The 25,952-nt window shown below is 44.3% G+C and overlaps 8 protein-coding genes across 8 annotated transcripts; 5 read left to right on the top strand and 3 right to left on the bottom strand.

Moving 5' to 3' along the window:
* Positions 1-2,109: 2,109 nt before the first annotated feature.
* Positions 2,110-3,496, top strand: BDB00DRAFT_144781 (uncharacterized protein). Its single transcript, XM_053116240.1, has 2 exons — positions 2,110-2,323; positions 2,412-3,496. Exon 2 carries the CDS (start codon positions 2,434-2,436, stop codon positions 3,265-3,267), a length of 834 nt encoding a protein of 277 aa, XP_052982629.1. The 5' UTR covers positions 2,110-2,323; positions 2,412-2,433; the 3' UTR covers positions 3,268-3,496.
* Positions 3,497-3,535: 39 nt separating this feature from the next.
* On the top strand, positions 3,536-8,061 carry BDB00DRAFT_758785 (uncharacterized protein; the record flags this gene model as incomplete). The annotated part of the gene is made up of 16 exons (XM_053119088.1): positions 3,536-4,014; positions 4,127-4,419; positions 4,514-4,584; positions 4,766-4,946; positions 5,022-5,071; positions 5,151-5,209; positions 5,294-5,409; positions 5,500-5,576; positions 5,742-5,900; positions 6,106-6,181; positions 6,328-6,377; positions 6,608-6,735; positions 6,881-7,115; positions 7,314-7,410; positions 7,684-7,706; positions 7,819-8,061. Coding segments are annotated over 16 exons (2,337 nt in total), but the record flags the coding sequence as incomplete, so codon positions are not given.
* Positions 8,062-9,106: 1,045 nt separating this feature from the next.
* BDB00DRAFT_144533 (hydroxymethylglutaryl-CoA reductase) lies at positions 9,107-13,464 on the top strand. Its single transcript, XM_053116239.1, has 7 exons — positions 9,107-10,164; positions 10,273-10,384; positions 10,460-10,553; positions 10,649-10,961; positions 11,039-11,233; positions 11,339-12,113; positions 12,205-13,464. The coding sequence occupies exons 1-7, from the start codon at positions 9,307-9,309 to the stop codon at positions 13,236-13,238; spliced, it is 3,381 nt and encodes a 1,126-aa protein (XP_052982627.1). The 5' UTR covers positions 9,107-9,306; the 3' UTR covers positions 13,239-13,464.
* Positions 13,465-13,668: 204 nt separating this feature from the next.
* BDB00DRAFT_810141 (uncharacterized protein) lies at positions 13,669-15,507 on the top strand. The gene is made up of 5 exons (XM_053122534.1): positions 13,669-13,851; positions 13,974-14,100; positions 14,231-14,296; positions 14,495-14,652; positions 14,824-15,507. Exons 1-5 carry the CDS (start codon positions 13,743-13,745, stop codon positions 15,081-15,083), a joined length of 720 nt encoding a protein of 239 aa, XP_052982626.1. The 5' UTR covers positions 13,669-13,742; the 3' UTR covers positions 15,084-15,507.
* A 985-nt stretch (positions 15,508-16,492) lies between these two features.
* On the top strand, positions 16,493-17,698 carry BDB00DRAFT_810138 (uncharacterized protein). The gene is made up of 2 exons (XM_053122533.1): positions 16,493-17,221; positions 17,477-17,698. Exons 1-2 carry the CDS (start codon positions 16,601-16,603, stop codon positions 17,663-17,665), a joined length of 810 nt encoding a protein of 269 aa, XP_052982625.1. The 5' UTR covers positions 16,493-16,600; the 3' UTR covers positions 17,666-17,698.
* BDB00DRAFT_810136 (Thiolase, N-terminal domain-containing protein) lies at positions 17,699-19,984 on the bottom strand. Its single transcript, XM_053122532.1, has 8 exons — positions 19,860-19,984; positions 19,694-19,735; positions 19,467-19,584; positions 19,254-19,349; positions 19,035-19,179; positions 18,680-18,878; positions 18,294-18,546; positions 17,699-18,171 (listed from the first exon to the last, which is right to left on the bottom strand). The coding sequence occupies exons 1-8, from the start codon at positions 19,977-19,979 to the stop codon at positions 17,828-17,830; spliced, it is 1,317 nt and encodes a 438-aa protein (XP_052982624.1). The 5' UTR covers positions 19,980-19,984; the 3' UTR covers positions 17,699-17,827.
* Positions 19,985-20,133: 149 nt separating this feature from the next.
* On the bottom strand, positions 20,134-23,380 carry BDB00DRAFT_810128 (uncharacterized protein). The gene is made up of 9 exons (XM_053122531.1): positions 23,206-23,380; positions 22,659-23,072; positions 22,424-22,600; positions 22,048-22,275; positions 21,844-21,934; positions 21,439-21,770; positions 21,193-21,358; positions 20,756-21,126; positions 20,134-20,679 (listed from the first exon to the last, which is right to left on the bottom strand). The coding sequence occupies exons 1-9, from the start codon at positions 23,230-23,232 to the stop codon at positions 20,335-20,337; spliced, it is 2,151 nt and encodes a 716-aa protein (XP_052982623.1). The 5' UTR covers positions 23,233-23,380; the 3' UTR covers positions 20,134-20,334.
* Positions 23,381-23,641: 261 nt separating this feature from the next.
* Positions 23,642-25,837, bottom strand: BDB00DRAFT_810124 (uncharacterized protein). The gene is made up of 7 exons (XM_053122530.1): positions 25,604-25,837; positions 25,390-25,534; positions 24,843-25,279; positions 24,657-24,764; positions 24,357-24,583; positions 24,107-24,274; positions 23,642-24,024 (listed from the first exon to the last, which is right to left on the bottom strand). The coding sequence occupies exons 1-7, from the start codon at positions 25,710-25,712 to the stop codon at positions 23,914-23,916; spliced, it is 1,305 nt and encodes a 434-aa protein (XP_052982622.1). The 5' UTR covers positions 25,713-25,837; the 3' UTR covers positions 23,642-23,913.
* Between the last annotated feature and the right edge of the window lie 115 nt (positions 25,838-25,952).

Here is a 25,952-nt window from a genome sequence, read left to right as displayed (position 1 = left end):
CTCTACTTGTAGGCTGCGTTTTCTTTATGACACCATCTTTCTCTCATTCTTTTCTAAAGGACCTCTGTCTGGATATTGTCCAGTGGGCTACAAGGCATGCTAGTACGTAACGCCCTGCTAGCCTACTTGTAGGCTGCGTTTTCTTTATGACACCATCTTTCTCTCATTCTTTTCTAAAGGACCTCTGTCTGGGTATTGTCCAGTGGGCTACAAGGCATGCTAGTACGTAACGCCCTGCTAGCCTACTTGTAGGCTGCGTTTTCTTTATGACACCATCTTTCTCTCATTCTTTTCTAAAGGACCTCTGTCTGGGTATTGTCCAGTGGGCTACAAGGCATGCTAGTACGTAACGCCCTGCTAGCCTACTTGTAGGCTGCGTTTTCTTTATGACACCATCTTTCTCTGTCTGGGTATTGTCCAGTGGGCTACAAGGCATGCTAGTACGTAACGCCCTGCTAGCCTCTACTTGTAGGCTGCGTTTTCTTTATGACACCATCTTTCTCTCATTCTTTTCTAAAGGACCTCTGTTTGGGTATTGTCCAGTGGCTACAAGGCATGCTAGTACGTAACGCCCTGCTAGCCTACTTGTAGGCTGCGTTTTCTTTATGACACCATCTTTCTCTGTCTGGGTATTGTCCAGTGAGCTACAAGGCATGCTAGTACGTAACGCCCTGCTAGCCTCTACTTGTAGGCTGCGTTTTCTTTATGACACCATCTTTCTCTCATTCTTTTCTAAAGGACCTCTGTCTGGGTATTGTCCAGTGGGCTACAAGGCATGCTAGTACGTAACGCCCTGCTAGCCTACTTGTAGGCTGCGTTTTCTTTATGACACCATCTTTCTCTCATTCTTTTCTAAAGGACCTCTGTCTGGGTATTGTCCAGTGGGCTACAAGGCATGCTAGTACGTAACGCCCTGCTAGCCTACTTGTAGGCTGCGTTTTCTTTATGACACCATCTTTCTCTCATTCTTTTCTAAAGGACCTCTGTCTGGGTATTGTCCAGTGGGCTACAAGGCATGCTAGTACGTAACGCCCTGCTAGCCTCTACCTGTAGGCTGCGTTTTCTTTATGACACCAACTTTCTCTCATTCTTCTCTTAAGGATCTCTATCTGGGTAAGAACTCCTAGCCTCTGCTTGTTGACTGCGAAACTCCTTTGTTGCTGCTACACAGCGCAATTTCTCTTGATACGTTGTGAATCAAAGAGCGCTAATCTATCTTCTCTATCTTTCATTTATATGATGATATCCGAGGGACCCCACATTTATGGCATCTAGATATATCTTTGGAATATTTTCATTAACAAGTTTAACATGGGTTGGCGTGAGAAAAGAGGAGGAGGAGCAGGATGACAAATACTGGCGAGATGGGGTACATAAAATCATTAAATATGTGAACCTATAAGCAAAATCTGTTGGTTCTATGTTTGTTGATATCGTTTGCTCCCCACCATTGTGATAGAAAACGGTGTTGGATGATGTGCAATATTGATCGCATTGCGTAGTATAGGCATTTGCAGAATCAGTTAATAAAAGATCAGGCTCAGTATATTCGGAGCGCTTCGAAGTTCTTCCATCTTGATGCTCTAAACAAACGCGGAATACATATACATTCTACTATGTCTACGTTTCTTACCGATGAAAAAGAATAGTGTGTAAAGAAAAATTAACAAAGGATTAGAAAGGACAATTATGTTGTTGCTTTTTTTTGGAGCCGCAAGGCTGTGGTTCTACTTGTTCAATTTTATCAACGAATGTAATGGTGTATCGGTGCTGTTCTGATTCGCCTATGTTTTCCGTATAGTATAAACTAATATAATTACCGATTCATCATGTATGATAAACATGCAATATTTAAACGGGGTAACCCGAAGCAAGAAGCAATTTGTGAAAGTTCATTCTTGATCCAGCTTTGTCAAAGACAAACAGGAGTATGGGATCGCTAAAACCGGGAAGCTTCATTTGATAGGCTATATACTCAAAAATGCGCTAACTATGGGTTTCACGGCCGAGAACTTCATGTATCCATCGTGGCCTGAAAACGGTATAGAAGAATACACACTGCATTTGGTCTTGGCAACCGAGATACATACAGTATATCGTCAGATGGTGATGACCATCATGTGTCTTGTGGCCAGATCCACAAAAATAGTAGGGAGTGACGCGGTGGTGTGTGATTGTTGCTCAGTGAGTGAGTAATGCCCACGATGCTTACAATCTTGTGGCACGCGATCTACATTTCCGTCACCGCACAACAGCAACAACCAAAACAATAACAACGAATATACGCTATATATGGACATGTGAGTCAAGCACAAAGTTTCAAGTAAGAAAAACAATCGTTTCTATTTCTGCTGTTCTCTTTTTTTTTTATTAAAGCTGTCTTTTTTTTTAACGTATTTTCGTCTTTGAAGGTATTTTCGTCGTTTTGCAATAATGTCAAACCCCATTGCGGCAGGCGTGGAGTATTTCATACAAGGCGGCGGTGGCGGTGCAAGCAGTAACGGAAAAAGCTCAGTAACAAATCGATTCGTCAACGGTGGCGCCCCTCACCAGCAGCAGCACCACCACCACCATAGCAATCACCAACATCGCCAGTTTCACCACCTTCATCACCATCACAGCAGTCAACCACGGAAACACCACGATTACCACCAGTATCACAACATACTGCGCAAACAACAAGAACAGCAACTCCTTTTTCGCAATCAGCAGATTCAGGAGCAACACCAGCAGCAGCAGCAGCAGCAACAACAACAACAACACGTTGCACAGGTGGAAGGATCGCGTTGGCATTCCATTGTCAGACGCATGTCAGTTGGCATACAAAGAGCTGAGGACAAGTACAACAGTAAGGGCGGCTATTATGACATTGACGAGGACGAAGAAGACGTTGTTATGCGTGAGGCGGCGCAGGAGGAGGTTCAAATCTCCCCTGCCTCGTTTGACGGATTTTTTAATCTTGAAACACTACCGATGTGGACACACAAGCGACCGCCTGGGATGCTCGGTGAGGGTGATAATTTACCATCTATGGATGAAGTCGCCAAGGAAGGAGCACGCGCCGCTCATCTGGCAGAGAGTAAAAGCAATTATTTTGAGCATCCGTTTGAAACAGCTGTTGCTCCATGGGATCAGCAAGGTGTGTATATACATAGAGGAGAGAGTAGTGTATACATAGTCTCTCAATTGACTGTCAGTAGGTGCCACAAAGGTGTCAACGGCACTAGTGCCAGTCAATGGACGTCCTATATCAACGGTAAAGCATGAAAGCATATTTATCTCGTTCAAACGAACTTTTGAAACTAAAAACGGGGGTTCTCCCCCCCCCCTCCCCCTCCTTTTGCATTATGCACTATGTAGCCGCGAGACTTGTTTGGACCTTTGACAGTAAGTTGTTGGATTAGAAACAACGTATCACAGAAAGCGCCACAGACGGTGCCACATCACTGTGTAGCTCATGAACACAATGATGGATTTGTGAGACGCTAACTCTATCCAGGTGTCCATCCGAGATGTAGACGAAAGCAACACGTTCTATCTTATCGACCTTCAATATGGCGAGATCAAATGGACGGTCAAGCGCAATGTGGTCGATTTCTACGATTTGTGGGTGACACTCAAGTTCAGATCCACCATTGAATCGCCTCCTTCGTTCCCTAGCAAAGTCCAAAACTTTGCACACGCCATCGCGTCCCTTCGATCTGCCCACGAGCAAAACTCCATCATGATCCACTCGGAACTGACATCTTTGGATACGCGTAATGAAAAGCGACGATTGGAATTGGCACAATATCTGCAAGAACTGGTTGAGAAATCGCAAAAAGTGGAAGATTTGACTGGATTGACTGATCTGTGCGAGTTCTTGGAAGTGAGTGGGATAAGCATTGTCAAGGATATGGGATGGAAAGGCAAGGAAGGATACTTGGAGCAAAAGGTCGTGACCCGGTCGGCGCCTGTTTTACGTCCCATACGACGCTATGGATGGGTGAAGAAGTGGTTTATCCTGCGCGATTCGTAAAGTGTTTTCTTTTGAAATTCTTTAAATATGCCGAAAGAGAGAGAGAGAGAGAGAGAGAAAGGAAAGAAACTCACCGCTCCACTCTATGCGTTATCTTGATCTCTGTAGTTACATTGCTTTTTGCAAGGATACATCATCCACAACGCCGACAGATGTTATGCTGCTCGACAAGGAATTCAAGTACCACACGTCTGAACGAAAACAGTTTTCGTCCCATTCGGTCATCACATTGGCCAAAGGCTCGAAAAGTATACAGATAAGAGTACAGAAAGGCGTGGATGAATGGCTAGACAACCTGAACACGGTGAAGCTGAAGAGTCCGTGGGTATCCCAGCAACGGTTCAATTCGTTTGCTCCTATTCGCGAAAATGCCAAAGTAAAATGGTTCGTGGATGGACACGGTAAGTTTCGGGTCACTTATTGTAAGGCTGTTGGTGTTGTTTTTTCTGCTCCCTCTCATACATTGCACACTTTGCCCCTTTTCAATCTGTACAGAATATTTTGAGGCAGTGGCCGAGGCTATATTATCAGCAAAGTCAGATATTTTTATTGAAGATTGGTGGCTGGTAAGTCTATTATTATTATAGTACAAAAGGGATACTTTTCATGACGTTTTATTAATATGGAGCTTCATGATTACGTATGCAATATAGAGTCCTCAACTGGTAAGAACAAATTTATCCATGTTTTTTTTTCAAAAGTGTAACATGCCTGTATATACTGATAATTGCATGTGTTTGCAAGTAGTATTTACGGAGACCGCCTAAAGGCAATGAGGATTACCGTATCGACCGTTTGCTCAAGCGAAAAGCTTCATTAGATGATGTTAAAATATATATTGTCATTTACAAAAGCATGAAGGTGGCACTACCGTTAAACTCTGGCCATACCAAACATTGGCTTCAAGATGCACATCCGAATATTATTGGTAAGTAAAATACGGTTGCTGTTGAATAAGCCATGTAAGAAACTTTATGTAATCAGCTTGGATTATGCTTATTAGTGCAGCGCCATTCAAATATCACTGAAGCACCATTCTGGGCACATCATGAAGTAAGCTATTCTAAGATTGTCAACTGAGGATTATAGCATCTCAGCTTTTTAAAGGTTGTTTCTGTTGTTGTTGTGTTAGAAAATCCTAGTGATTGATCATCGTCTTGCATTTGTTGGGGGATTGGACTTATGCTTTGGGTAAATATCTCATTCTTGACCGTCCCCTTGAATATATGCAGCAAAGAGACAAAGAAAACAAGTTCAAAGTTGTTTTTTCTTTAGACGCTATGACACATCTGACCATGACTTGACTGACTATGCCGCTGATGGTGAAATGTTTCCTGAGATATTTCCAGGCCAAGATTATTCCAACCCGAGGATCCAAGACTTTGTAAATGGTACGCATATATATAAGGAAAGAAGGCAGTGTCAATTTCTGTTTCTTTCTTGTGTGTTTTGCTATTAACTTTGGGATTTTTGGTTTGTAGTTCGCAAATATGCGCTCGAAACGGTGGATAAACGAAGGATCGCGCGAATGCCTTGGCATGATATCCATACTGGCATGGTAATCAATGAATCATCTTTCTTTAATGATGCTTATCACATACCACACATACATATACATGCCTCATGTACGCACTTATTTACTTACTTTTACACACACATAAAACACATAAAACACACTACGTACATGGTGGAAAATCTTGATTCAAACAATAACTCAATATAGGTTGGACGACCTGCACGAGACGTTGCGCGACATTTCATCGAAAGATGGAACTTTATAAAGACGGAATCGCATAAGGACCGGGATGACATACCGTACCTACTACCCAAAGGAGAACATATCGCATCAAGTGACGAAAGCAAGTTTCGGGGCACATGTAAAGTCCAAGTGGTTCGAAGCATTGCAAATTGGAGCTCTGGAATTAGTCGTGAAGTAAGCCCCCAAACTATTTCCTTTACTCTACTATCATAGAAGAAAGGCTCAAATGTTCACTTTGGTTTTATCAATTTTTATAATCTGGTCATCCTCGACGTTCAAAATATTTTCAATCTTGCATTCGACAACAATAACAACAACAACAATCCAGTACTCCATATACAAAGCGTACATGGAATGCATACAAAAAGCAAAACATTTCATTTACATAGAAAACCAATTCTTCAGTAAGTCGGCATTATCAACATTGAAAACAAAAAGTTTATTTTACACTGCATGCATGCTGCTGTTATCCCCACCATTAATCACTACAAGTAGCTTGTAATTATTTCAAAACACTTTGCTATGTAACTCACTCAAATGATTTCGCTAGTAACTACCACGGTGTCAAAGGACAAGCTTATAGAAAACAATATTGGTGAGGTTAGTTTTTATAAAGCCAAGATATTCTGGCGTGAGCCAACAGAAAGGACCAAGTTGGTCCATCCCATCCAATCCGCTTCGCGGCATAAACAACCCACCCCACACACACACCCCCCTTCCCCTTCGTCAAACCCGTCTAGTTCTAAGAACAACACTTTCTCTCCTTTTGTATTTAGCGCACTAATGAAAAAACTAACAGTGGCTCATTTCGGAATGATTGTATTATATAGGCGATTGTAAAACGGATCACACGCGCACATACAGAAAAAGAGAAATTTCGAGTGATTATTGTTATCCCTGCTGCCCCCGGATTCGAAGGCGATTTCACAGTTGCTGACAAACGATCCATGGCACTAAGGTAAAAAAAGTAAAAAAAAAAAAAAACCAGAGAGAGAGAGAGAGACTTCAAACCCTGTAAAGCCAACGACTACAACATACTACCGTGATCGGCATCACCTTTTCTAAACGCATACAAACGCAAATATTTACTACATGCCAAAAAGAAACGTCGCACATTATCAATACCAGTCCATCTCACGTGGTGGCAACTCGGTCCTTGAAAAGTTACGACAAGCCAACATTCCTGCAGAAGAATACATTGGGTTTTGCAGTTTGCGGAATTGGGGTCGGATCAAGACAACGACAGCAACGCCCCTATCGAGCGGAATCAAGGAAGAGAGCACCCCCATTGTAGACTCTAGTACGACGAACGTTGGCAGATTGGAAAACAACAGTGTTGTGGGTCGCAGTAGTAGTGGTGCAAGCAATAACGGCGGTGGTGGTGGTGGTGTTGGTGGCATCATAAGACGTAAAATGAGTAATAAGCGGAAAAAGGGTCGACCGCTCGCAGCCATGGCAACGAAAAACACTAGCAACAGTGGCATAGCGACCGAGGAATTAGCATCATCTTCCTCGCTTCGTCGGCCTCGGATACAGGAGTTTAATGATGCTCGCATGGATTATGTCACAGAACAGGTGTACATCCATTCAAAGTTGATGATCGTCGACGATAAGACGGTCATTTGCGGTTCAGGTAAAATGAGACCATAGTAACACTTGTTATTCTACGCAATCATCTAAACTAAACCCTTTTTTTATTTCTCGAAACTGTGGTGATTTCTAGCCAATATAAATGATAGGTACTGCATACTACTGCTACAGTAGCATTATACTACTTTAATGTACTACTGTATTACAAACACGCTCAACTTTCATTTTGATATATGTACAAACCATTGGTAAAGATCTCAACTAGGCAGTCGGGATTCCGAAATTGCCACGGTGATAGAAGACACGGACCTCGTAGATTCCCGTATGAACGGATTACCGGTAAGTGATGCAATCCTTAGGGGGGGGGGAGGAGAAGCTTCCACTACTGGCACTTGATAGAGATAGAAAAGGATCCCTCCCTAAACGAAATCTTTTTTCTATATGCAAGTAGTATAAAGCGTCAAGATTTGCGTTGACGTTAAGGATGCAGCTCTTTAAGGAGCATCTGGGGCTTCTGAATTCGGGCGAGGATAAAGAACGCCAGGACGCTATAGTGATGGATCCATTACACGACGAGTTTTATTATGGAGTATGGACCAAAACCGCCAAAGATAATACCGAGATATACCGTACTCTATTTAAATGCGTGCCTGACGATACCGGTAAGGAATTGGATGGGATGATCACTTTATAAACTTTGTGGGGATCGTCTTGTTTTTCTTCTTTTGCTCTACCTCCCTTCCCTCCAAATACCATGCATATGCATACATGCCACATAATCCAACCCCCCGTCTCTCACTCTCTCTCTCTCTCTCCTTCCTTCATGAACCGATGATGACTTTTTTTGTATTATATAGTAACCACATTCGATGCACACCGGCGGTTCGTTCCCGATCCTGCACAGGTATCAGCAGGCCATGTCGCCAACCCGCAAGGAATGTCCGAGGAGTACATCCAAACGGAGCTAAACAAGATTCGCGGCCACCTGGTGACATTCCCCACCGAGTATCTATCGCGAGAGAACATCAAGATCAACTTGACTCAAGGTGCAAATGTCATATTCACTTGACGCGTTTATTACTTCCTCTCCCCCCACCCCTCCCCCTCAACAGAATAATATAACAGGAACAAAGAAGAGCTGCACAATAAAACAAGGTTCTTTTTACAAGCCCTGTAATAAGAATCAGCCCGTAGCACACAGGATGGATGCATTGGGGTGGTCTCTCATTGTACTACAACAATGCATCAGATAGCTTAAGACACTGTTTGCTGCTGCAAGGCACCACACTGCAAGAACAAGTGCTCTCTTTGCAAATGCAATAGACAACCATTCATAGAAGAAGTTGTTTTCGGTTTTCACGACATGCCTTATCGGAGGGCGGGGGTGGGGCATGTTAGCTTTTTTTAGATTTTCACTCGGAGTTGTTCGGGGGTACGAAGGACGTATAATTTCTTTGTGCGCTTCCAGCTTCTCCCTGAAACACCCTCTCTCTCTCTCTTCTCTCTTCTGTTGCCTTCGCTCCTTTACCCAAAAAGACAGTTGCACGCTAACGAGTTACTTGCATGTACGCAGGACAACGAATTTATTCTTGTGTGATCGCTCTGGATAGCTTGTATATAAAGTGCATATAACTAAACCTATTGTCTTTTTTTTTTTTTCCTTCTTCTTATCTATCAAACAATCACTTCTTCCCCCCCCCCAAAATATAGTTTTTTCTTTTTACAAGGGCTTATTTCCTTTCTCCCCCAACTGCCCGAGACAGACCGTTGTTCAACACAGCAGCACCCAGACAGAACAGCAAGAACAACAACAATAGCAGCAGCAACAACCCTAACCACTTTTTCCTAAAGTTTTTAAACACATCTCACAAAAGAAAAAGAATCGAAAAACGAACGGCACCCACCCCCCCCGGTCGCCCTAATCTCGAAAACAGTCTCCATGCCACGTCAACAAGCAATCAACAGCACGGCATTCAAGTCAATGTCTGCCTTGATTGGAAAGGGCATTCACCATGCAGCCATGGTCTCCATTCGCAACCCCATCGAAATGGTCGTTGCGGTGCTTTTATTGGCATCCTTTGGCTACTTTACCCTGTACAACGTCGCCCGCACCTCTGATATCTTTTCCGGGACCAGTACGCGTCTATACCCAACAACAGTCTATGCTCCAGCACCCACCATCCACAGCGCCTCCGACTACACATTCACACTCGTCAACGACGAACACCAACAGCAAGAATCACCCTCCTTACCCACAGCAGCAGCAGCAGCAGCAGCAGCAGCAAAGAACGCGCTCAAGATCCATCTGAAACAAATTACAGTGTCCGATGCGGAGCGCGGCGTGCTAAACTTGAATACCTTGGCCACCATCCTCCGGTTCCAGCAGACAGTCGAGAACAATGTCCATGTGCCTGAAGAGTCTACGGCTATTACTGCCAAGTTTTCGTATCGCAACGGTCTGTGTTACAAGCTTGGTAATGGTGCCTGCTTTGTCCAGTCGCCGCTGGCATTGTGGGAAAACAACGAAACCGTTCTGAGTGCGGATGAGGATATCGCCTCCACCGCTGCTAACCATGCTGCTCTCATTGACGCGGCGTCGGTCACCTTGTCGTACGCGGTGAATGCGACCGGATCGATTCGTCGGGAACTCGCACGGCAGTGGACCCACAAGGTCGAGAACCTGCCGCCAGCTGCCGATATCGTATCACACGCGGATCGTAACGAGGGCGAGAATTTGTTTGCTTGGTTATTGATCATCAGCCGCAACGTTGTGTTTCGCTTAAAAGAGCTTATCGATGTGAGTAAATAGCTATCCACAGCCATCTTTTGCGCTATTCTACTCAGATTGAGAGAGAGAGAGAGAGAGAGAGAGAGACACTAATTTAGCTTTACTATGAACCACTAGATGGCGGATAACGTAGATATCATGGTGATTCTTGCAGGATACGTCATGATGATTATCACATTTGTCTCACTGTTCGTCAATATGCGACGTATGGGCTCACGGTACACGCTTGGTATGGTTCTTCTACTACTAGCATACCCTTGATGATGATGATGGAAAGTGTCACTCACACATGTAGGGTAAATAGCAACTGCGGTTTCGGTCAATGGCTTGTTTTCGTTCATTCTTGCGCTTCTGACAGTTCATGCTTTGGGTGTACAACCGTCTCCAGTCGTCCTGGCGTAAGTTTCTTCTTCAGTGTAACATGGCAACAAACAAACAAACAAACAAACAAATGCAATACATACACGCTAAACCATATCACCCTTTTGCGCAGTGAAGCTATTCCTTTCTTGGTTGTCACGATTGGCTTTGAGCGGCCCTACAAACTCACCAAGCGAGTGCTCGAGTACAGTAAAGAAGCGCCGTTGACGCGCCAAGACGTCCGTGAAACCATCATCCGTGCAGTAGACTCCGTCGCATTGCCCATTGCGCGTGATTGTGTGATTGAAATCATGGTGCTCACACTGGGTGCGAAATCCGCGATTGCTGGCCTTCGTGAGTTCTGCTTCCTGTCCGCCATTCTCCTTGCCTACGATGCTGTGTTTTTGTTTACATGGTACACGTCCGTTCTTGCACTCAAGCTCGAGGTTGGTAATCTTCATAGTATCAGTAGTTTTTAAAGATGCATGCGGTGATTGAATTTATCTAATTAAATGCTTATTAGCTCACCCGTATTCGGGAGATCAGCGGCTCGGCTTCTTCGTCCAGCAACAACAACAACAAGAAGCAGACCAAGCCATCCAACATGAGCTTCATCCGTCGTACTGTCGTTAAAGCATTGAGCGATGACCAAAACGCGTCTCCTCGTGACATCCAAAAGTCGGATGCCCCGTTTGTCGGTCGCCTTAAGCTGCTTATGGTAAGTTCTGACACACACAAACAAAAACAAACAAATGATAGAAATGACAGGTTTTTCTTTTTTCTAACCCAACACACATGACCCGATTACTGCCGCTTATTCTAGATTGTGGCATTCGTAGCCGTGCATATTTTTGAATTTTGCACCGCATTCCAATCGGGACCCCAGGTGGACGTTACCCAGCCTAGCGTAGCGCATGTGCTCAATGCCATTTTGCAACAGCACAAGGAATCCGGTAGCCATCTGCCGTTGATCGTCGAGGTCTTTCCTCCGTTGCTGTTCCATGTGCGGTCGCCCAACAAAAGCTTGATGCCCGAGTCGATCACGCGACCTCTGGAGGCGTTGTCTGAGATTTACGCCGTTTTTATCCAGCACCCAGTCATCAGCCAATGGCTCACTATCGGCCTTGTCGTCTCGTTGTTCCTCAACACTTATCTTTTCAACGTTGCTAAGCAGTCCAACAAGCAAACTGCCGACCCAAAGTACACATCGGTCTCCTCGTCTTCGTCTCAACCCGTCACCACCACTACAGCTACTTGTCCGCCTAGCGTCACCAAAAAGCTCCCAACCCCTGCATTATCCGATACCGTTCGACCTGTAGAGGAATGTCTGACCCTGGTCAAGACGCCTGAAGCCCTCAACGATGAGGAAGTCATCTCTTTGGTACAAGCCGGCAAAATGGCTCCCTATGCACTTGAAAAAGTCCTAGGCGACCTCGAGCGGGCTGTGTCTGTTCGCCGTGCCTTGATTTCGCGGGCATCGTATACCCAAACCTTAGAACACAGTCTACTGCCACTAGAAAACTACCATTATGACAAGGTGCTGGGCGCCTGTTGTGAAAACGTTATTGGCTACATGCCTATCCCACTTGGCATTGCAGGTAAAAAAAAAAAAAAGATCTCTTTCTCTCTCTCGTGCGCTATGTCGTCCATTTTGGGTAGTAACACAAGGATTTTTTTTTTACGGAATAGGTCCAATGAACATTGACGGTATTAACACGCACATTCCCATGGCTACCACTGAAGGTTGCTTGGTTGCGTCGACTGCACGCGGCTGCAAGGCCATCAACGCGGGCGGTGGAGCAACAACCATTGTGACGGCAGATGCAATGACCCGGGGTCCATGTCTGAGCTTCCCGAACATCATCCGTGCAGGCGAATGCAAGCGCTGGATCGAACAAGAAGGCAACGCAATCATCACCGAAGCGTTCAACTCGACCTCGCGGTTCGCCCGTCTGCGCAAACTCAAGGTAGCGCTTGCCGGCCGACTTGTGTTTGTCCGTTTCTCGACGACCACAGGGGACGCGATGGGCATGAACATGATCTCCAAGGGCTGTGAAAAGGCCCTGGGTCTCCTGGGCGAGCATTTCCCAGACATGCAGATCATTTCACTGTCCGGCAACTACTGCACGGACAAGAAGCCTGCAGCGATCAACTGGATCGAAGGCCGTGGCAAGAGCGTCGTCTCGGAAGCCGTGATCCCAGGCGCTGTCGTCGAAAAAGTGCTCAAGACCAGCGTAGCAGCCCTGGTCGAACTCAACATCAACAAGAACTTGATTGGATCCGCCATGGCCGGCTCTGTGGGAGGGTTCAATGCGCATGCAGCCAACATCTTGACGGCCATCTATCTGGCTGCGGGTCAAGATCCTGCACAGAACGTCGAGAGTTCAAACTGTATGACCTTGATGACCGCAGTCAACCAGGGTCAGGACTTGCACATTTCTTGCACGATGCCCAGTATTGAGGTCGGTACGGTCGGCGGCGGTACCACGTTGCCACCCCAGCAAGCTGTGTTGGACATGCTCGGAGTACGAGGACCGCATCCGACGTTGCCGGGTGACAATGCTCGACGGTTGGCACGTATCATTTGTGCCTCTGTCATGGCCGGAGAATTGTCGCTGTGTGCGGCATTGGCTGCTGGCCATCTTGTAAAGGCACACATGGCGCACAACCGTGCTGCTGCTGCTGCTGCTGCACCCACCCCTGGCAGTTGCATCAAGTCATAGCTGTTGTTGTTCCTCCTCCACAAAAAGTCGTCACTCACTATTATAATTTATTGCTTTGCTTGTTTGTTTGTAGTAAAGTACCCTACTTGTCGGTTCTTAATGTAAAAAGCTACTCTTTTGTAACTCTCACTCTCCCACACACACACACACACACACACACACATTTACACATTTACACATTCACATCTCTCGTTGATAAATTATATATCTTTTTTTTTCTCATTTTGATGGTTGCACATTTATGAAAAGTGATACGATGGTAGGTAACGCAATGATGTCTTGGGGTTTCAATCAGTTCCAGCTATCACGCCTTTACTAAAATATGGCATGCCCGCCCCGCTAACTACTACTACTTACTTACCTTCCCTCCTCCGCCACTCTATTCCATCGGTGAGGCCGAGAACACCTTTTTGTTCCTTTTGTGTTTGTGTTTGTGTACACACTGCATTCTCATATTTATATTTCCTTTCTTTTCTCTCTCTCTCTCTCTCTCTCTCTTTTTAAATGGTGTTTTCTCTTTCACCGCTTGCCAATCTTTTTAAAATGTCAGACACAAGTTCTGACAATGACACGCAAGATGACGCTTCAGCATCTTCTGATGTTCTCATTAAAAGTAAAAAAACTTTAAACTTCTTGTTAATCCTTTCCCCTGTCCCCCACCCTTTGTCATTTCAAGAGAAAATTGCAGGAGACTTTTTAAACTGACGGAACTCTAAACCAAAAAAACAACAACAGATATTGTGCAGGATCTTTTTTGCTACGATACTGTCAAAAGAAAACGTATTCTCGAATTTTATTTCGTCAAGGACGCCATCATGGTCACCCCGTTCATGGCCGCTCGAGGAGTGCAAGAAATCACAAAGTATGTCTTTTGTGTGTGTGTGTGTGTGTGACAGAATACTATCCATCTATCTCTCTCACTTTCAATGCGTGTACGTGCATGATGCAGTACCGGATCACTGATCTCTAGATGGAAATTCTTCTTCTCTTAGCATATACGGTGTATGGTCAAATATCAATCAGATAGAACCCACAATCAACAACATTGTCTTTGATGGGTAAAATATACACTTTTTTTTTTTTTGCGGATCGGGGTGGATGGTTAGGCGGTTTAGTGGGATCAGAGAAGAGAAAAATAAAAGACGGGAGATATAATAGTAGATGCACTGTTTCATGAGTAGCAAACCAGGGGCGGGGATCCCTTTATAAAAGAAAAAACCGCTAACAACTTGTTGTGTCTCCCGAATCTTGTAAAGTCGCACGGCCGTCATTCACTATGTACAAAACATTTGTCCCGCCGTGTTACCAACGACACGTTACACATTGCGTATTCCGGCCATTACCACGCTGTACTTTAAAGAACAGGAAGGGTTGATCAAGATTTGTAAACAGCAAGACAGCTGGACCTTGGAAGGTACAGTAACTACTTGCTCATCAGACAAAAAACAAGTGCGGAATGGAAATTCAAAAGAGGGAGAGGCTCTAGTTGCTAGACCGAGTGGGAGGGGGGGGGAGGGGAAACGCTATCCCCGTCATCATTTTCTATTGACACTGTTTTGAGGGGTGGTTTTCTATATGTTTGCAGGACTTGTCGAAGCGTTTCCATTGGCATCGGTATGGTATACCCGGTTCATTCGTGTGTTGTTGGCCAAAGTGGCAGCAGTGGCAGGCGATATGTATGAAGGATCATCGACGTGGCAAGAACACATGTACTCTACATCACAACAAGAGCAGGTCGTACTCGACAGTGCGAGCTGGCGAGAGTTTGATCAACAGCAGCAAGAAGAGCGGAAAAAGAACAACAACGAGCTGGTGGATGGCATGATTCTTTTGGAAGACAGCTAATAAGAGAGGATATCTGACCCTGCTAACCCACCTACATCCCAACCATTTCTATTATCTAATCGTTTGCCTACATTCACCTATGCGCACAAACAATAACTTATACTAGTAACTAGCTAAACAACAGCAACAGAATTTGTAATTTAAAACTTTGACACACATATACCTCTACTTGTCACTATTTGTATATCTCTATCCCTCTCTCTCTCACAATTATTAGTGGAGTGACTCACTCATATCTATTCCTGATATCTATACACTCTTCTATATCATACTTATTATCTTTTTTATATATAAAGCCTTTACTATATATCCCTTTACTTATCTGTCATACCCATTAAAAACAATGTACCGTACAAATTCATGACATATGCGTCACTTAGAGGAAGACCACCCCATTACTCTACACATGATGCGTTATCGGTAGTACATAGCATTATCATCATATATACAACTTCCAACCTGTGGTTGATGAGCTATATGCTGCTGTCCCCTTGACCATCGACTTGAAAACGAATCTTTCCATTTGTAAAAGTCAGCGCAGCACATAAAAATATAAAAAATAAATTGTAGTAGTATCATCCATACATACCAGTATGTACTAATACATAGAGTAGTATAAAGGGGAGGAAGGACCAAGGTGTAGATGTACATAACAAAGAGAAAATCCTATACGTCCGGAGATCAATGGCCTTCTTCTACAGTACTCCTCTCTATGACGTTTTCTATTGTATCGATGGAGAAAAAAAAAAGGACATGGTGATCGGCGTCGTATAATATCAAAGAAGTGAAAAGCACGGGGTAAACAAGACTCCCCAAGCAAGGCAGATCGCATCATTCAAAATAATGATGTGCTCTCTCTCTCTCCTACCCATGTGATTCTTTTCATCTTGGAGTAGAGCTTGCTTTTGGATGCACAAGTGAGTATGCGTGTTGTATTGTTGCTCTTATGTTACACCCACCAAAGGGCTTCGGAAATCTGTTTCCGGGAGCTCCTAAACTAGGATTGTCATTATACGAAGCCGATACTTTTTCAAGGCTAACAGTTTAAAAAAAAAAAAAGGAAGGATGGTTATCAATCAGCACGACGGTCTGTCATTACACGTGTAACAAGCTAATGTTTCGTGCGTTGTAGTGTTGTGCGTTCCAGGGAGTCATTGCGATAAAAAAGTGTCAGGACATACCGACAGTGCAGCTTGAGTAGTAGTAGTAGTAGTAGTAGTAGTAGTACACCATGATAGTATATGCGCTAGCGTGTGTGCAAAGTTTCAAAAGGGAACCCACTTTTTACAACCAACAACACCTTGAGGGTACAAAAAAAAGGGGGTTCAAGGCGCGCACATCGCATTGTCATCGTCGGCCATGCCTATAAAAAGAGAATCGCTTCTGAGAGTATTTTGTCACTGCCTTTCCTCTCCCCTCTCCCCTCACCCCTCCCCACACTCAAGAGATAGAATATCACTGTAAGTAATAATAATTACCTCTTTCCTTCTTTCTTATTTAGCACAAGCACATTTGATATGGCACCACCTTCTCCACCTCCACCCACAAAGGCCCAGACTCGGTTGATCCGGCGGACCTGGGAACGAGTGACAGAAAAACGACTGGAAAAGGATAATCCAAACGTATCAGCATCGTATGCATTCGGCAAAGCGTTCTACAAAACATTGTTTGTACTCGAACCGCAGCTCCAATCAATATTTACAAACACATTACAACAAGCGCGTGTTTTGACGGGTATCTTGTCATATATTGCACGAGCGCCAAGCGTCATGCCGGAGAGATACAAAGACTTTGCCAGCATCAAAGACATGAACTCCTCCATATCATCACCACCACCACCACCAGCATCATCGTCGTCATCTTCTTCATCATCATCATCGTCATCGTCGTCGTCGTTATTATCAGACAGTCATCAACACCATGTGAAACAAGGAGTGGACGAGGGAGACGAGAACGAACTGAATAAAGAAGAAGAGGCGTGGATGGCAGAGCGATTGCAGGAGCTGGGTGCTCGCCACGCAGATTATAAAGGTTTTCAAGAATCCATGTTTGACCACGTCGGGCCGGCACTCGTCGAGGCTTTGCAAAGGCGCTTAGATAGCGAATACGAGCCTCACATCGGTGAAGCATGGCTAAAGGTAATTTATAATTTTCCTTTAAAAGCCGGTATATTTGACGGAGCTGTTGCAAGTTGCATGGTTGCTCTCCAGTCATCTATCCGTCGGTCTCAGGGGGTCTTGATTAGGTTGGGTCATGCGTACACTTCTTATTGCTTGGCTATCAATTAACGGCACCACCACCAGCAGCAGCAGCAGTAGAGGGCCGGTCACCCATACAGTAATTTATACTTTGCAAAAATGCTGACAGTAAAATTTGAAAAACTCTTATCATAGGCTCATGATTATGTTTCTTTCCACATGAAGAAAGGCTTAAAATCCCGGCTGGTCTGGGAAGAAGCCCTGGCTGACGATCACACTAAACACTATCAATACAAAAAGCTCCACCAGCAGCGACGTCGTAGCAGTGGTGCAAGTGCTACTACGGGTAGTGCAGCTAAAGCAAGCAATTGTTCCATACAGTAAAAAAAACAGCAAAACTTACCTCTCTCCATGTGTTCTCTTTCTATATCATCTTTATTATCTTTATACATATAAAAAACATGTTTTTTTGTTGTTGCTGTTGGCTTCATGCCGTTGGAATATAATACAAGTGTTATATAGATAGATAGAGAGTGTTTCTCTTTTTTACTCCTTTTGGATGATCAATGCACTAGCAGCACCACCACCGTTGCAGACACCAGCAGCACCGAATTCACCCGACTTGAGCAAATGGGTCAAAGTAACGACAATGCGAGCGCCCGAAGATCCGATAGGATGGCCCAACGCAACAGCACCACCGGCAATGTTGACCTTGCTAGGGTCAAGGCCCATCAACTTTTCATTGGCACGGGCAACGACGCTGAAGGCCTCGTTCAACTCAAACAGACTAATGTCCTTGACTGTTAAACCAGCCTTTTCCAATGCAAGTGGCACAGCCTGGCTAGGGGCAATGGTAAAATCGATCGGTGCCATGGCAGCGTCGGCATATGCTATTATCATGCATTGAGTGTGTGTGTGTGTGAGACAGACCACATATTCCAACTCGCTTACTTGGGTCTCCCTCCTCCTCTTTCTCCATCCAAACTCCCTCCATCGTTTGATAATCACATACCGACAATACGGGCCAAGGGCTTGACGCCAAGCTCTTCAGCCTTTTGACGGGTCATCAAGACCACAGCCGAAGCACCATCGTTCAAGGTGCTAGCATTGGCAGCAGTGACAGTACCATCCTTTTGAAAGACAGGTCGCAACTGAGGAATCTTTTCATACTTTACGTTCTTGTACTCCTCATCCTCCTTGACAACAACTTGTCCCTTTCTGCTCTTGATCGTGACAGGGGCGATCTCTGCATCAAAGACACCGTTCTAAAATAAGAGCCACACTCTCTTAGTATCAAAACTTTAGAAAAATACCGCGCGGCCATCCAAGATGGGGGTATACGTATACCCCCGAATCTTCTTGAAGATCTCTCTAACCCATCTTGATCCAATTTTTTACCTCCCAGGCCTTGGCAGCACGCTTGTACGATTCAAGGGCATGAGCATCCTGCTCTTCACGCGAGATACCTTGGACCTTGGCGGTGTTTTCAGCGCAATTGCCCATGTGAATCTGATTGTACACGTCCCACAAACCATCCTTGACGATCGAATCGTTCTGTTGCTGATGACCATAGGCAGCGTTACGAGGCGCATAATAGCTAAAGAGAATATCAAAGTTGTGTGAATGAAAAAAAAAATTCCCGTTTCATTTTCTCCACAAAATAAAGCGAGGATGGCTCAAACAACAACCCTTTTTTTTTTTTTTTGAAGATTATGTAATACAAATTAATTGACAAAAAAAAAAAAAAACTTACGGAGCGTTGGACATGCTTTCCATACCACCCGCCAACATGATCTGACGATCACCCAACTTGATCGATTGGGCAGCCATGATGATAGACTTCATGCCCGAAGAGCAGACCTTGTTGATCGTAGTAGCTTCCGTGGATTCAGGGCAACCTTGAAAGGGGAGATATAATTTGCTGAGTCAGGATCACACACGGATCTTTCCGCAAACCTTTTGTATCACTCACCTGCTTCAAGAACAACTTGACGTGCAGGTGCTTGACCCAGGTTGGCTTGAATCACATTGCCAATGTAGGCTTCTTCAATCTGTTCGGGCTTGAGACCTGTTTTTTTTTTTTTAATAAAAGTTAAAAAAGGTGTCTCGTGCAAAAATGGTTGTCTCGCATTCGTTTAATGGAGGGGGGACCCATTAGAAATTGGGGGCTTGAAGTTTTCCTTACCAGCGCGCTCAATGGCAGCACGGGCAGCAACGGCACCAAGCTTCGGGGCAGACAGGGACTTGAGTCCACCTTGGAAAGTACCGACGGGTGTACGAACAGCACTGGCAATGACAACGTCCTATGGAGAACCATTCATTACAAACAAGGTTTTTTTAAACTGTCGAAATCGTTTTTCCGGAGGAAAAAAAAAGAAAGCAAACCCGGCCCAGTATATATGGTAAACTTACGTTGGGCGACTTGGTTGCGGTTGCATAACCTCGGGCAAGGAACTATGTACATGTCACCAGCGGAAACGATATCATGAAAAATGACGTTAATATAGCCATAAAGAGAAAGCGTGTGTATGTCTGCACACAAGGGGTGAGGAGGGGATACGGCAAGGCGATACATTACCACACGAGCGGTAGGCTTAATGGCTTGACGGAACATGTTGGAAAAGAAAGTTAAAGTGGAAAAAAGAACAAGTAGAGAAGGGGGGCGATCTCGACAGAACCGAAACCTCTTTTTATACATATGCCCCTTCCCAACATTTACCCCGCAATCTCAATTTTCCCACCCTCTTTTTTTTGGTCAGTTCAGCTCCCGAAATCATCATAAAATATTTATATATATCAAATACAAAAGGAATTGGATTTTTTTTTGTAGTGGTGGAATACGTGAGTGGTTTGGGTGAGTGAGTGAGTGAGTGAGTGAGTGCGCATGTGTGTGTATATAAAAGTGGATAACGATAATAGTAGTAGTAGTAGTAGTAGTAATAGTAAAAAGAGGTGGAGGAGAATGAGAAAGAAAGAATGCTAGAATATCGAAAGAAAAAAAAAATGCACGGTGTTATTTTTCTTAGTAAAAGGATTAAGTAGAAAACAAAACATTATGAGAGAGGAACACCATCGCCTTCGAAAAGAAGCTTTTCAATCCAGTAGATGAGGATCTCTAGGATCTTACTTCGGGATCCTCCTTGCTGAGTGGCGGCGGCAACCAGTGCCTGCTCCCAGCTACCAGGCTGGCCATCCAATAAGAACGTCGAGGTGACGATTCCAAAGATATAGACAAGGAGGGTATAAATGGCGAACGTTGCTGTGTTGGTGACGGCTCGGTCATTCGATCGCGTCGTCATGGTCCTGCTGCTATTATTACTACTACTATGGCTACTGCTGCTGCCTTCTGCTGATCCGACGAGTGATGCTATATGGTTATTTACCGCGTATGCTGTTGACTACATGGATGAATGTTTTAGAGATTTCATTTGGCTACAAAGACCTGTCATCCCCCCCCCATCCCTTTCTCCTTACCGCGTTTAGATCTTGTACGCCACCGCGTTTCTTCCATTTATCCAGTTTCCGTTGTCGAATCCGAGACTGATCCCAGATATCCGTCGTTGTTGTTGTTGTTGGTGTCGTCGTCGTGGTGGTATTCATCATATCAATCGTGGTATCTGTAAATGATCGTCGTGGTAGTTGTTGTTGTCGTTGTTTTGCAGCATTGGTAATGACTTGGATAGCAAATGGTTCGACCGTGTTGTTGACGTCCACATCGCCATGGTTGACAATTCGCAAATTATCAATGTCGTCGCGTCGATCTGGTATTTCCATCCCCATATGTGCAAGCTGGTTGACCAATAGTTCTTTTTCTTGGTCCAATGCATTCTTGAATTCTCGTTTCACTAGGAACACGATCCATCAATGTCTTTTTTTTTTCCTTCCTAACATTCATAACAACAAATTATTACCTCGATCTAGATCTTGCATAGCAGCATCTGCTTGGGATTTATAATAGTCTTTTTCGTTCTCAACTGATTTTATGCGTTCTTCAGTATCATCCACATGGGTATTGTTATTCGTGTTGCTGTTGTCCTCTTTAAATTCGGCATGGTTTTCGAGTTCTGCACGCAATGTCTATACGAAAGAAAAAAATGGGCGTCATGACTTGAGATTACAAATAATTCTTTGAGCACGTATGCAAAAAAGATGCTTACATTAATGAGACTGTGTGTTTCCGAATCCGAAGGTACAACAACCAAGGACGAGGACGAGGACGACGACAACTCGCTTCGAGCTTCCAAATCACATTTCAGACCATCAATGATCTCCTTTAACCGTTCGTTCTCCGACCGTTGTTCCGCCAGCTGCATATGCGTATAATGCGAGGTGGCCAGTTCACGTTCCAGGTTATTCTGCAATGCCATCAACTTGTTTCGCTCTTCATTCAACTGTTGGAACTCATGGTGGATGGTGCTCAGAAACGCTTCGGTTTTCTGTAACGCAAGCTCTTTGTGCCGTAACATTTCTTGTAGATCCTGTGTCTCCTCTAAACAACCCTTGGCGTGTGAGATATATAACATTCGAGACAACCAGCACATGCAATGGGAATGCACACTTACCGCACTTTTCATCGAATAGTTTGCGTATCGACAGGTACACTTGTTTTTGATCCGTCTCTGATCGTTCAATGTGTGCAATATGTGCTTCTAGCTAATTTACGCAAAAAAAAAAAAAAAACCATGGTCGGTTTTGCTTCTCCCTTCCTTCCCCCGACCCACACACTCCCAAAAACAAAAACAAAAAAAAAGCATGAAAAAACCTACTGCAGTGATTTGTTCAAGACTGTTCATTTCTTTACTTTTATACTCGAGAATTTCCCGCTTTTGCTTGACGACTTCTTGATTCATATCATCCACCCGGTTCTGTAGTTGTACAATGCGGTCCTCATTGTCACGTGTCATTGACGCCAGACTACGTTCCGACAGCTTCAACCTTCTTGTCAATTCGATCGAACGGCGATAGTATTGAGCCACATTGGGAGTGGATGTCTGCTATAGCATTATACATGTGTTGTTGTTGTTGTTTAAACACTCTATCGTTTTTATAGATGATCCCAGTGTTTTTCCTCCCTCCTCTAGCTCACACCCCTCTTACCCCCTTCCCTCCCACAAAAAAGACATGTGATATCAAGTAACTTACCTCTTCATCATCTTCTTCGTCCACAGCAACATCCGACAATTTTGTGGGTTGAGTTATATTGCTTCCCATTGTTGTTGTTACTGTTGCTGCTAATGCTGTCAATGTTGCCATTGTCTCCAGAGGTTCAGCCACTACTGCGTCTGTATCATCCTCGTCTATTGGCTCTGTTGTAGCTTTCTATCATGCCGATAAGTTTCAAATAATAAACAATAGATTTGAGTGGTCTTTTCTTTACCTCACAACTCTTTTCTTTGCCCTCTACTACCAGCATGGGATCTAAAGAAAGTCTTCGAGGACCCGTCGATAATGGGGGTGACGTTCTCGGCCGAACTGCTGTTGTTGTTGTCACTGAAAAGCTACTACTACTACTTTTTGACGGTGTTGGTGTAGGAAAGACCAATTTGAGTAAATTAAGAATATCATCGGCGCTCATCTCCAAGTCTGGATTCGCAGACGTGTACGGTTGTATAGCTGTCTTTTGGTCCAAGGTCAACAATGTAACGTCCTGCTGTTGTTCGTATTCGTCAATAAGGGTCAACAAGTCTCGTGTGAAAATGACGCCTTTGGCATTGTGTTGCGACACCAATCGTTTAAACTGAACTTTGAGAACGGCTTGTGGAATATGTGTTGGCTGTTGTTGTTGTTGTTGCTGTAATATAAAAATATACAAAGTGTGGTAAGTATGCTGCTAGGGAAAGGGGGTGTTATCTATGATTGTTTATTGGTGGGGGATTGTAGTTGATATGGATGGAAAAAAAAAAACAGAACTTCAGATACATTACCACTGAATCGCAGCCAAGAGTGGACATGGCCGGGCAAAGTGAAGTGAAGGTGTATATATATTCACGAGTATATGACTAGGGTAAAGAAAAAGAGGTAGAGAGAGGTAATAGCAGTAGCAATAGTAATGAGTGGTGCTACAAGTGACTTTAAAAAAGAGAGAAAAGTGAAAGAAAGAGAGGGCAGAAAATAATCAGTAAAAGAGGGCAATCCACAGCGTGACACACATGGAGATTGTGTGGTAATAAGCCCCTTCTCTTTCCATTTATCCTCTACTATCTGTCTTTTGCCAACTACTCTATACACACGCATGGCATCACTCACTGCCCACAACCCCCACCGGCAGTTAGAAGCATGTACAGGAAAGTGCAGAAAAAACGGGGAGACACGACTAGAGCGATTAAGCATGCATACAAATGAAAAAGCTTGTAATAGATTCCGCGTTATATGCAGGCATAAAAACGCCAATTTAGGGTATTATTTTTTTCTTGGGTTCCTGAAGTACATCGTTCCTGTTGCCCCATTATCAGCAGGTTCCCTGCTTTTAACATATGTGAAACACGCTGCTTTCATTATTAAGCATATGAAAAAAAAAGGAGGGAGGGTTTTTGTAACAGCAGAAAAAGACAATCTATTTACAAAAGAAAGAGGTAGTAGTGGTTGAAATGATGTAGGGAAGAGGGGTGGTGGACAGACTATTCGTTTGAGGTTTACTGTTGTTGGGGAATTTTGGGTCTAAACTTGATCGTCATCAATGCAGCACCGACCATGGTCATCAAGGAACAGATAGCGAATAGCATCGGTGTGGATAGGTCATCCACCTGAAATTAAAAGGCAAGGGTAGTTAGACCTGTCTCTATCTCTCTCTCCCTGGTAAGAACTGCTAACACCACTCTTACTTACATGCCACATGATGATTCCCACGCCCACATTCATTGGGATCCGCAACAGCGTCATGACAGCTGCACGCGTCTCTTCAGGGATAGCTTCGGCTTTGAGTGAAGAAAGTGATGGGTAATAAAGCCCGGTTGAGAATTCAAAAACGTGGTAGGCGACAACTAGTATAGGCAACTGATAATATCCCCCGCAATTTAGCTGTAGATCGCGCATACATATATATATATATATATAAGCATATTCTTCTTCTTCTTACCGAAGTTGCTTCGTCATACATCATAGCGCCAAATGACGTGCTAGCCAGACCAAGAGCCAGAACCAACAGACGATCCTTGGTGCACCACGACGCCAGACGCCATGCGGAAGAGCTGGACGATTGACGCTCGAGTGTCTGGAAAGTAAGCGATCCCATCATGACAGCAAACATCATGGTCGAAAACAGATAGCCCAGTGGCAGTTCCTGACTCTTTTCGTCTGTGCCCACTAAGAAATGGGCACAAATCCATTAACATTCTTACATGCACATGCATGACCGTAAGTGTGTGTAACCACATACCATATACTGCAGCTGTTTTTTCGATTGCAGGTGTGTACAAAAGCACAAAGATGTACATGGCACACTCAAACACAGTCTGTGCCGCACCCAGCACAAGGATGTTTGAATCTACATTCACCACGTTTAGCATCTAAAACAAGGATTCCTCCCCCTCCTTTGCTGGCAAAAGTAAATGTCGTGTTATACCTCGCAATAAGGCCTGAAGACCCTCCTTGAGCGTTCGCATCAATTGGATCTGACCAGACGACGATTCACCATAGTTTTCAGCCCACGTAGAGCTGATCGTCCCAGCAGCCAGGACGACCAATGCCATGGAAACGACAAAAGGCGCGGTATACCCCCAGAGATCCACGACGGCATTGGCGACGATACCAGCAACGATCGCAACCAGACCATTCAAGAATGTGCCCTTGCCAAATGTACGTGCCATCCATTCTCCAGGCAGATTCTGCGTCGTGTGTTCGGCCACATACCATGCCTCAAACACGCTGTACTGCATCGATGCTGCCATTCCTGACAAAACGTGTGACACGAACAACAGTGGGTAGTTGCTGCTGAAAACACGAAGGAACAATGAGAGACATGAGGTTGCACAAAATAGAAAACATCCTCGTCGTCGTCCCCTGGATTTTAGAGGATTAGTTATTTTAGCTTACACGAGGAATTAAAAATAAAAAAAAGTGGCATAGATAATTGTGTTGTGTTGTGTGTGATAGAATCAAGACACCCTTACCAGGAATCAGCCATGCTGCCAGCAGCTGTGCCGCCAATGGCGCCACTGACAAAGCCAGTCAAAAACAAAAAGGCGATCTGGACAAGGTCGAATCCGTAGGATTGGTATAACTTGTACAAGTAAGGACCTTGTAGCCAGTCAGCACCTATTGTAAAGACGACTGTTTTAGCAAGTGTTTAAAATAGATGAACACGATTGTTATTGTAAATGTTACCCATGACAACCAAGTACACTGTCAGGTATCTGTATTGTAAAGACTTGAATCGCTTCACGTTATGGTCATCTGGTGGTAACGATTCAATGTCCATAGTTTCTAGTGTCATTGTAGAAGGAATGGTGGATGTGTATGTGTATGTTTCAATGTGGGGCAAACGGATGAGTAAGTAAAAAGAAAAAGAAAGGGCGGACGCGTCTTTTTTTTTTTTTAAGTGCCAAGGATACAAGGACCTAGTTTTTTGTTAATGCATTTCTCCCCAAAGCAGAACACCAAATTAAAGGTTTCAGACAGCGATCCCCCATTTTCTATTTATGGGGTGAGGCGTATAGGAAGTGGCTTTGGTGTG

The sequence above is a fragment of the Zychaea mexicana genome, assembly GCF_025766255.1.
Source record: "Zychaea mexicana strain RSA 1403 chromosome Unknown BDB00scaffold_15, whole genome shotgun sequence".
NCBI lineage: Eukaryota > Fungi > Mucoromycota > Mucoromycetes > Mucorales > Lichtheimiaceae > Zychaea > Zychaea mexicana.
This window is presented reverse-complemented; position numbering and strand designations above follow the sequence as displayed.

What these genes read in the sequence shown, in the direction of transcription:
- BDB00DRAFT_810136 (XM_053122532.1), bottom strand. Translation starts at nt 19,979, where the DNA reads ATGTATAAAAAGAGGTTTCGGTTCTGTCGAGATCGCCCCCCTTCTCTA. An exon ending in TCAAGTTGTTCTTGAAGCAG is followed by an intron (nt 19,180 to 19,253) that starts GTGAGTGATACA and finishes TCCCCTTTCAAG; the next exon opens with GTTGCCCTGAATCCACGGAA. An exon ending in GAAAGCATGTCCAACGCTCC is followed by an intron (nt 18,879 to 19,034) that starts GTAAGTTTTTTT and finishes TATTCTCTTTAG; the next exon opens with CTATTATGCGCCTCGTAACG.
- BDB00DRAFT_144533 (XM_053116239.1), top strand. Translation starts at nt 9,307, where the DNA reads ATGCCACGTCAACAAGCAATCAACAGCACGGCATTCAAGTCAATGTCT. An exon ending in GGGCTCACGGTACACGCTTG is followed by an intron (nt 10,385 to 10,459) that starts GTATGGTTCTTC and finishes TAGGGTAAATAG; the next exon opens with CAACTGCGGTTTCGGTCAAT. An exon ending in GTCGCCTTAAGCTGCTTATG is followed by an intron (nt 11,234 to 11,338) that starts GTAAGTTCTGAC and finishes CGCTTATTCTAG; the next exon opens with ATTGTGGCATTCGTAGCCGT.
- BDB00DRAFT_810138 (XM_053122533.1), top strand. Translation starts at nt 16,601, where the DNA reads ATGGCACCACCTTCTCCACCTCCACCCACAAAGGCCCAGACTCGGTTG. An exon ending in TCGGTGAAGCATGGCTAAAG is followed by an intron (nt 17,222 to 17,476) that starts GTAATTTATAAT and finishes CTCTTATCATAG; the next exon opens with GCTCATGATTATGTTTCTTT.
- BDB00DRAFT_810124 (XM_053122530.1), bottom strand. Translation starts at nt 25,712, where the DNA reads ATGACACTAGAAACTATGGACATTGAATCGTTACCACCAGATGACCAT. An exon ending in AGTGTACTTGGTTGTCATGG is followed by an intron (nt 25,535 to 25,603) that starts GTAACATTTACA and finishes TCTTTACAATAG; the next exon opens with GTGCTGACTGGCTACAAGGT. An exon ending in TGGGAATCATCATGTGGCAT is followed by an intron (nt 24,025 to 24,106) that starts GTAAGTAAGAGT and finishes TTTTAATTTCAG; the next exon opens with GTGGATGACCTATCCACACC.
- BDB00DRAFT_810128 (XM_053122531.1), bottom strand. Translation starts at nt 23,232, where the DNA reads ATGTCCACTCTTGGCTGCGATTCAGTG. An exon ending in ACTATTCGATGAAAAGTGCG is followed by an intron (nt 21,771 to 21,843) that starts GTAAGTGTGCAT and finishes AGGGTTGTTTAG; the next exon opens with AGGAGACACAGGATCTACAA. An exon ending in TATGCAAGATCTAGATCGAG is followed by an intron (nt 21,127 to 21,192) that starts GTAATAATTTGT and finishes TCGTGTTCCTAG; the next exon opens with TGAAACGAGAATTCAAGAAT.
- BDB00DRAFT_144781 (XM_053116240.1), top strand. Translation starts at nt 2,434, where the DNA reads ATGTCAAACCCCATTGCGGCAGGCGTGGAGTATTTCATACAAGGCGGC.
- BDB00DRAFT_810141 (XM_053122534.1), top strand. Translation starts at nt 13,743, where the DNA reads ATGGTGTTTTCTCTTTCACCGCTTGCCAATCTTTTTAAAATGTCAGAC. An exon ending in TTCTGATGTTCTCATTAAAA is followed by an intron (nt 13,852 to 13,973) that starts GTAAAAAAACTT and finishes AAACAACAACAG; the next exon opens with ATATTGTGCAGGATCTTTTT. An exon ending in AACAACATTGTCTTTGATGG is followed by an intron (nt 14,297 to 14,494) that starts GTAAAATATACA and finishes AATCTTGTAAAG; the next exon opens with TCGCACGGCCGTCATTCACT.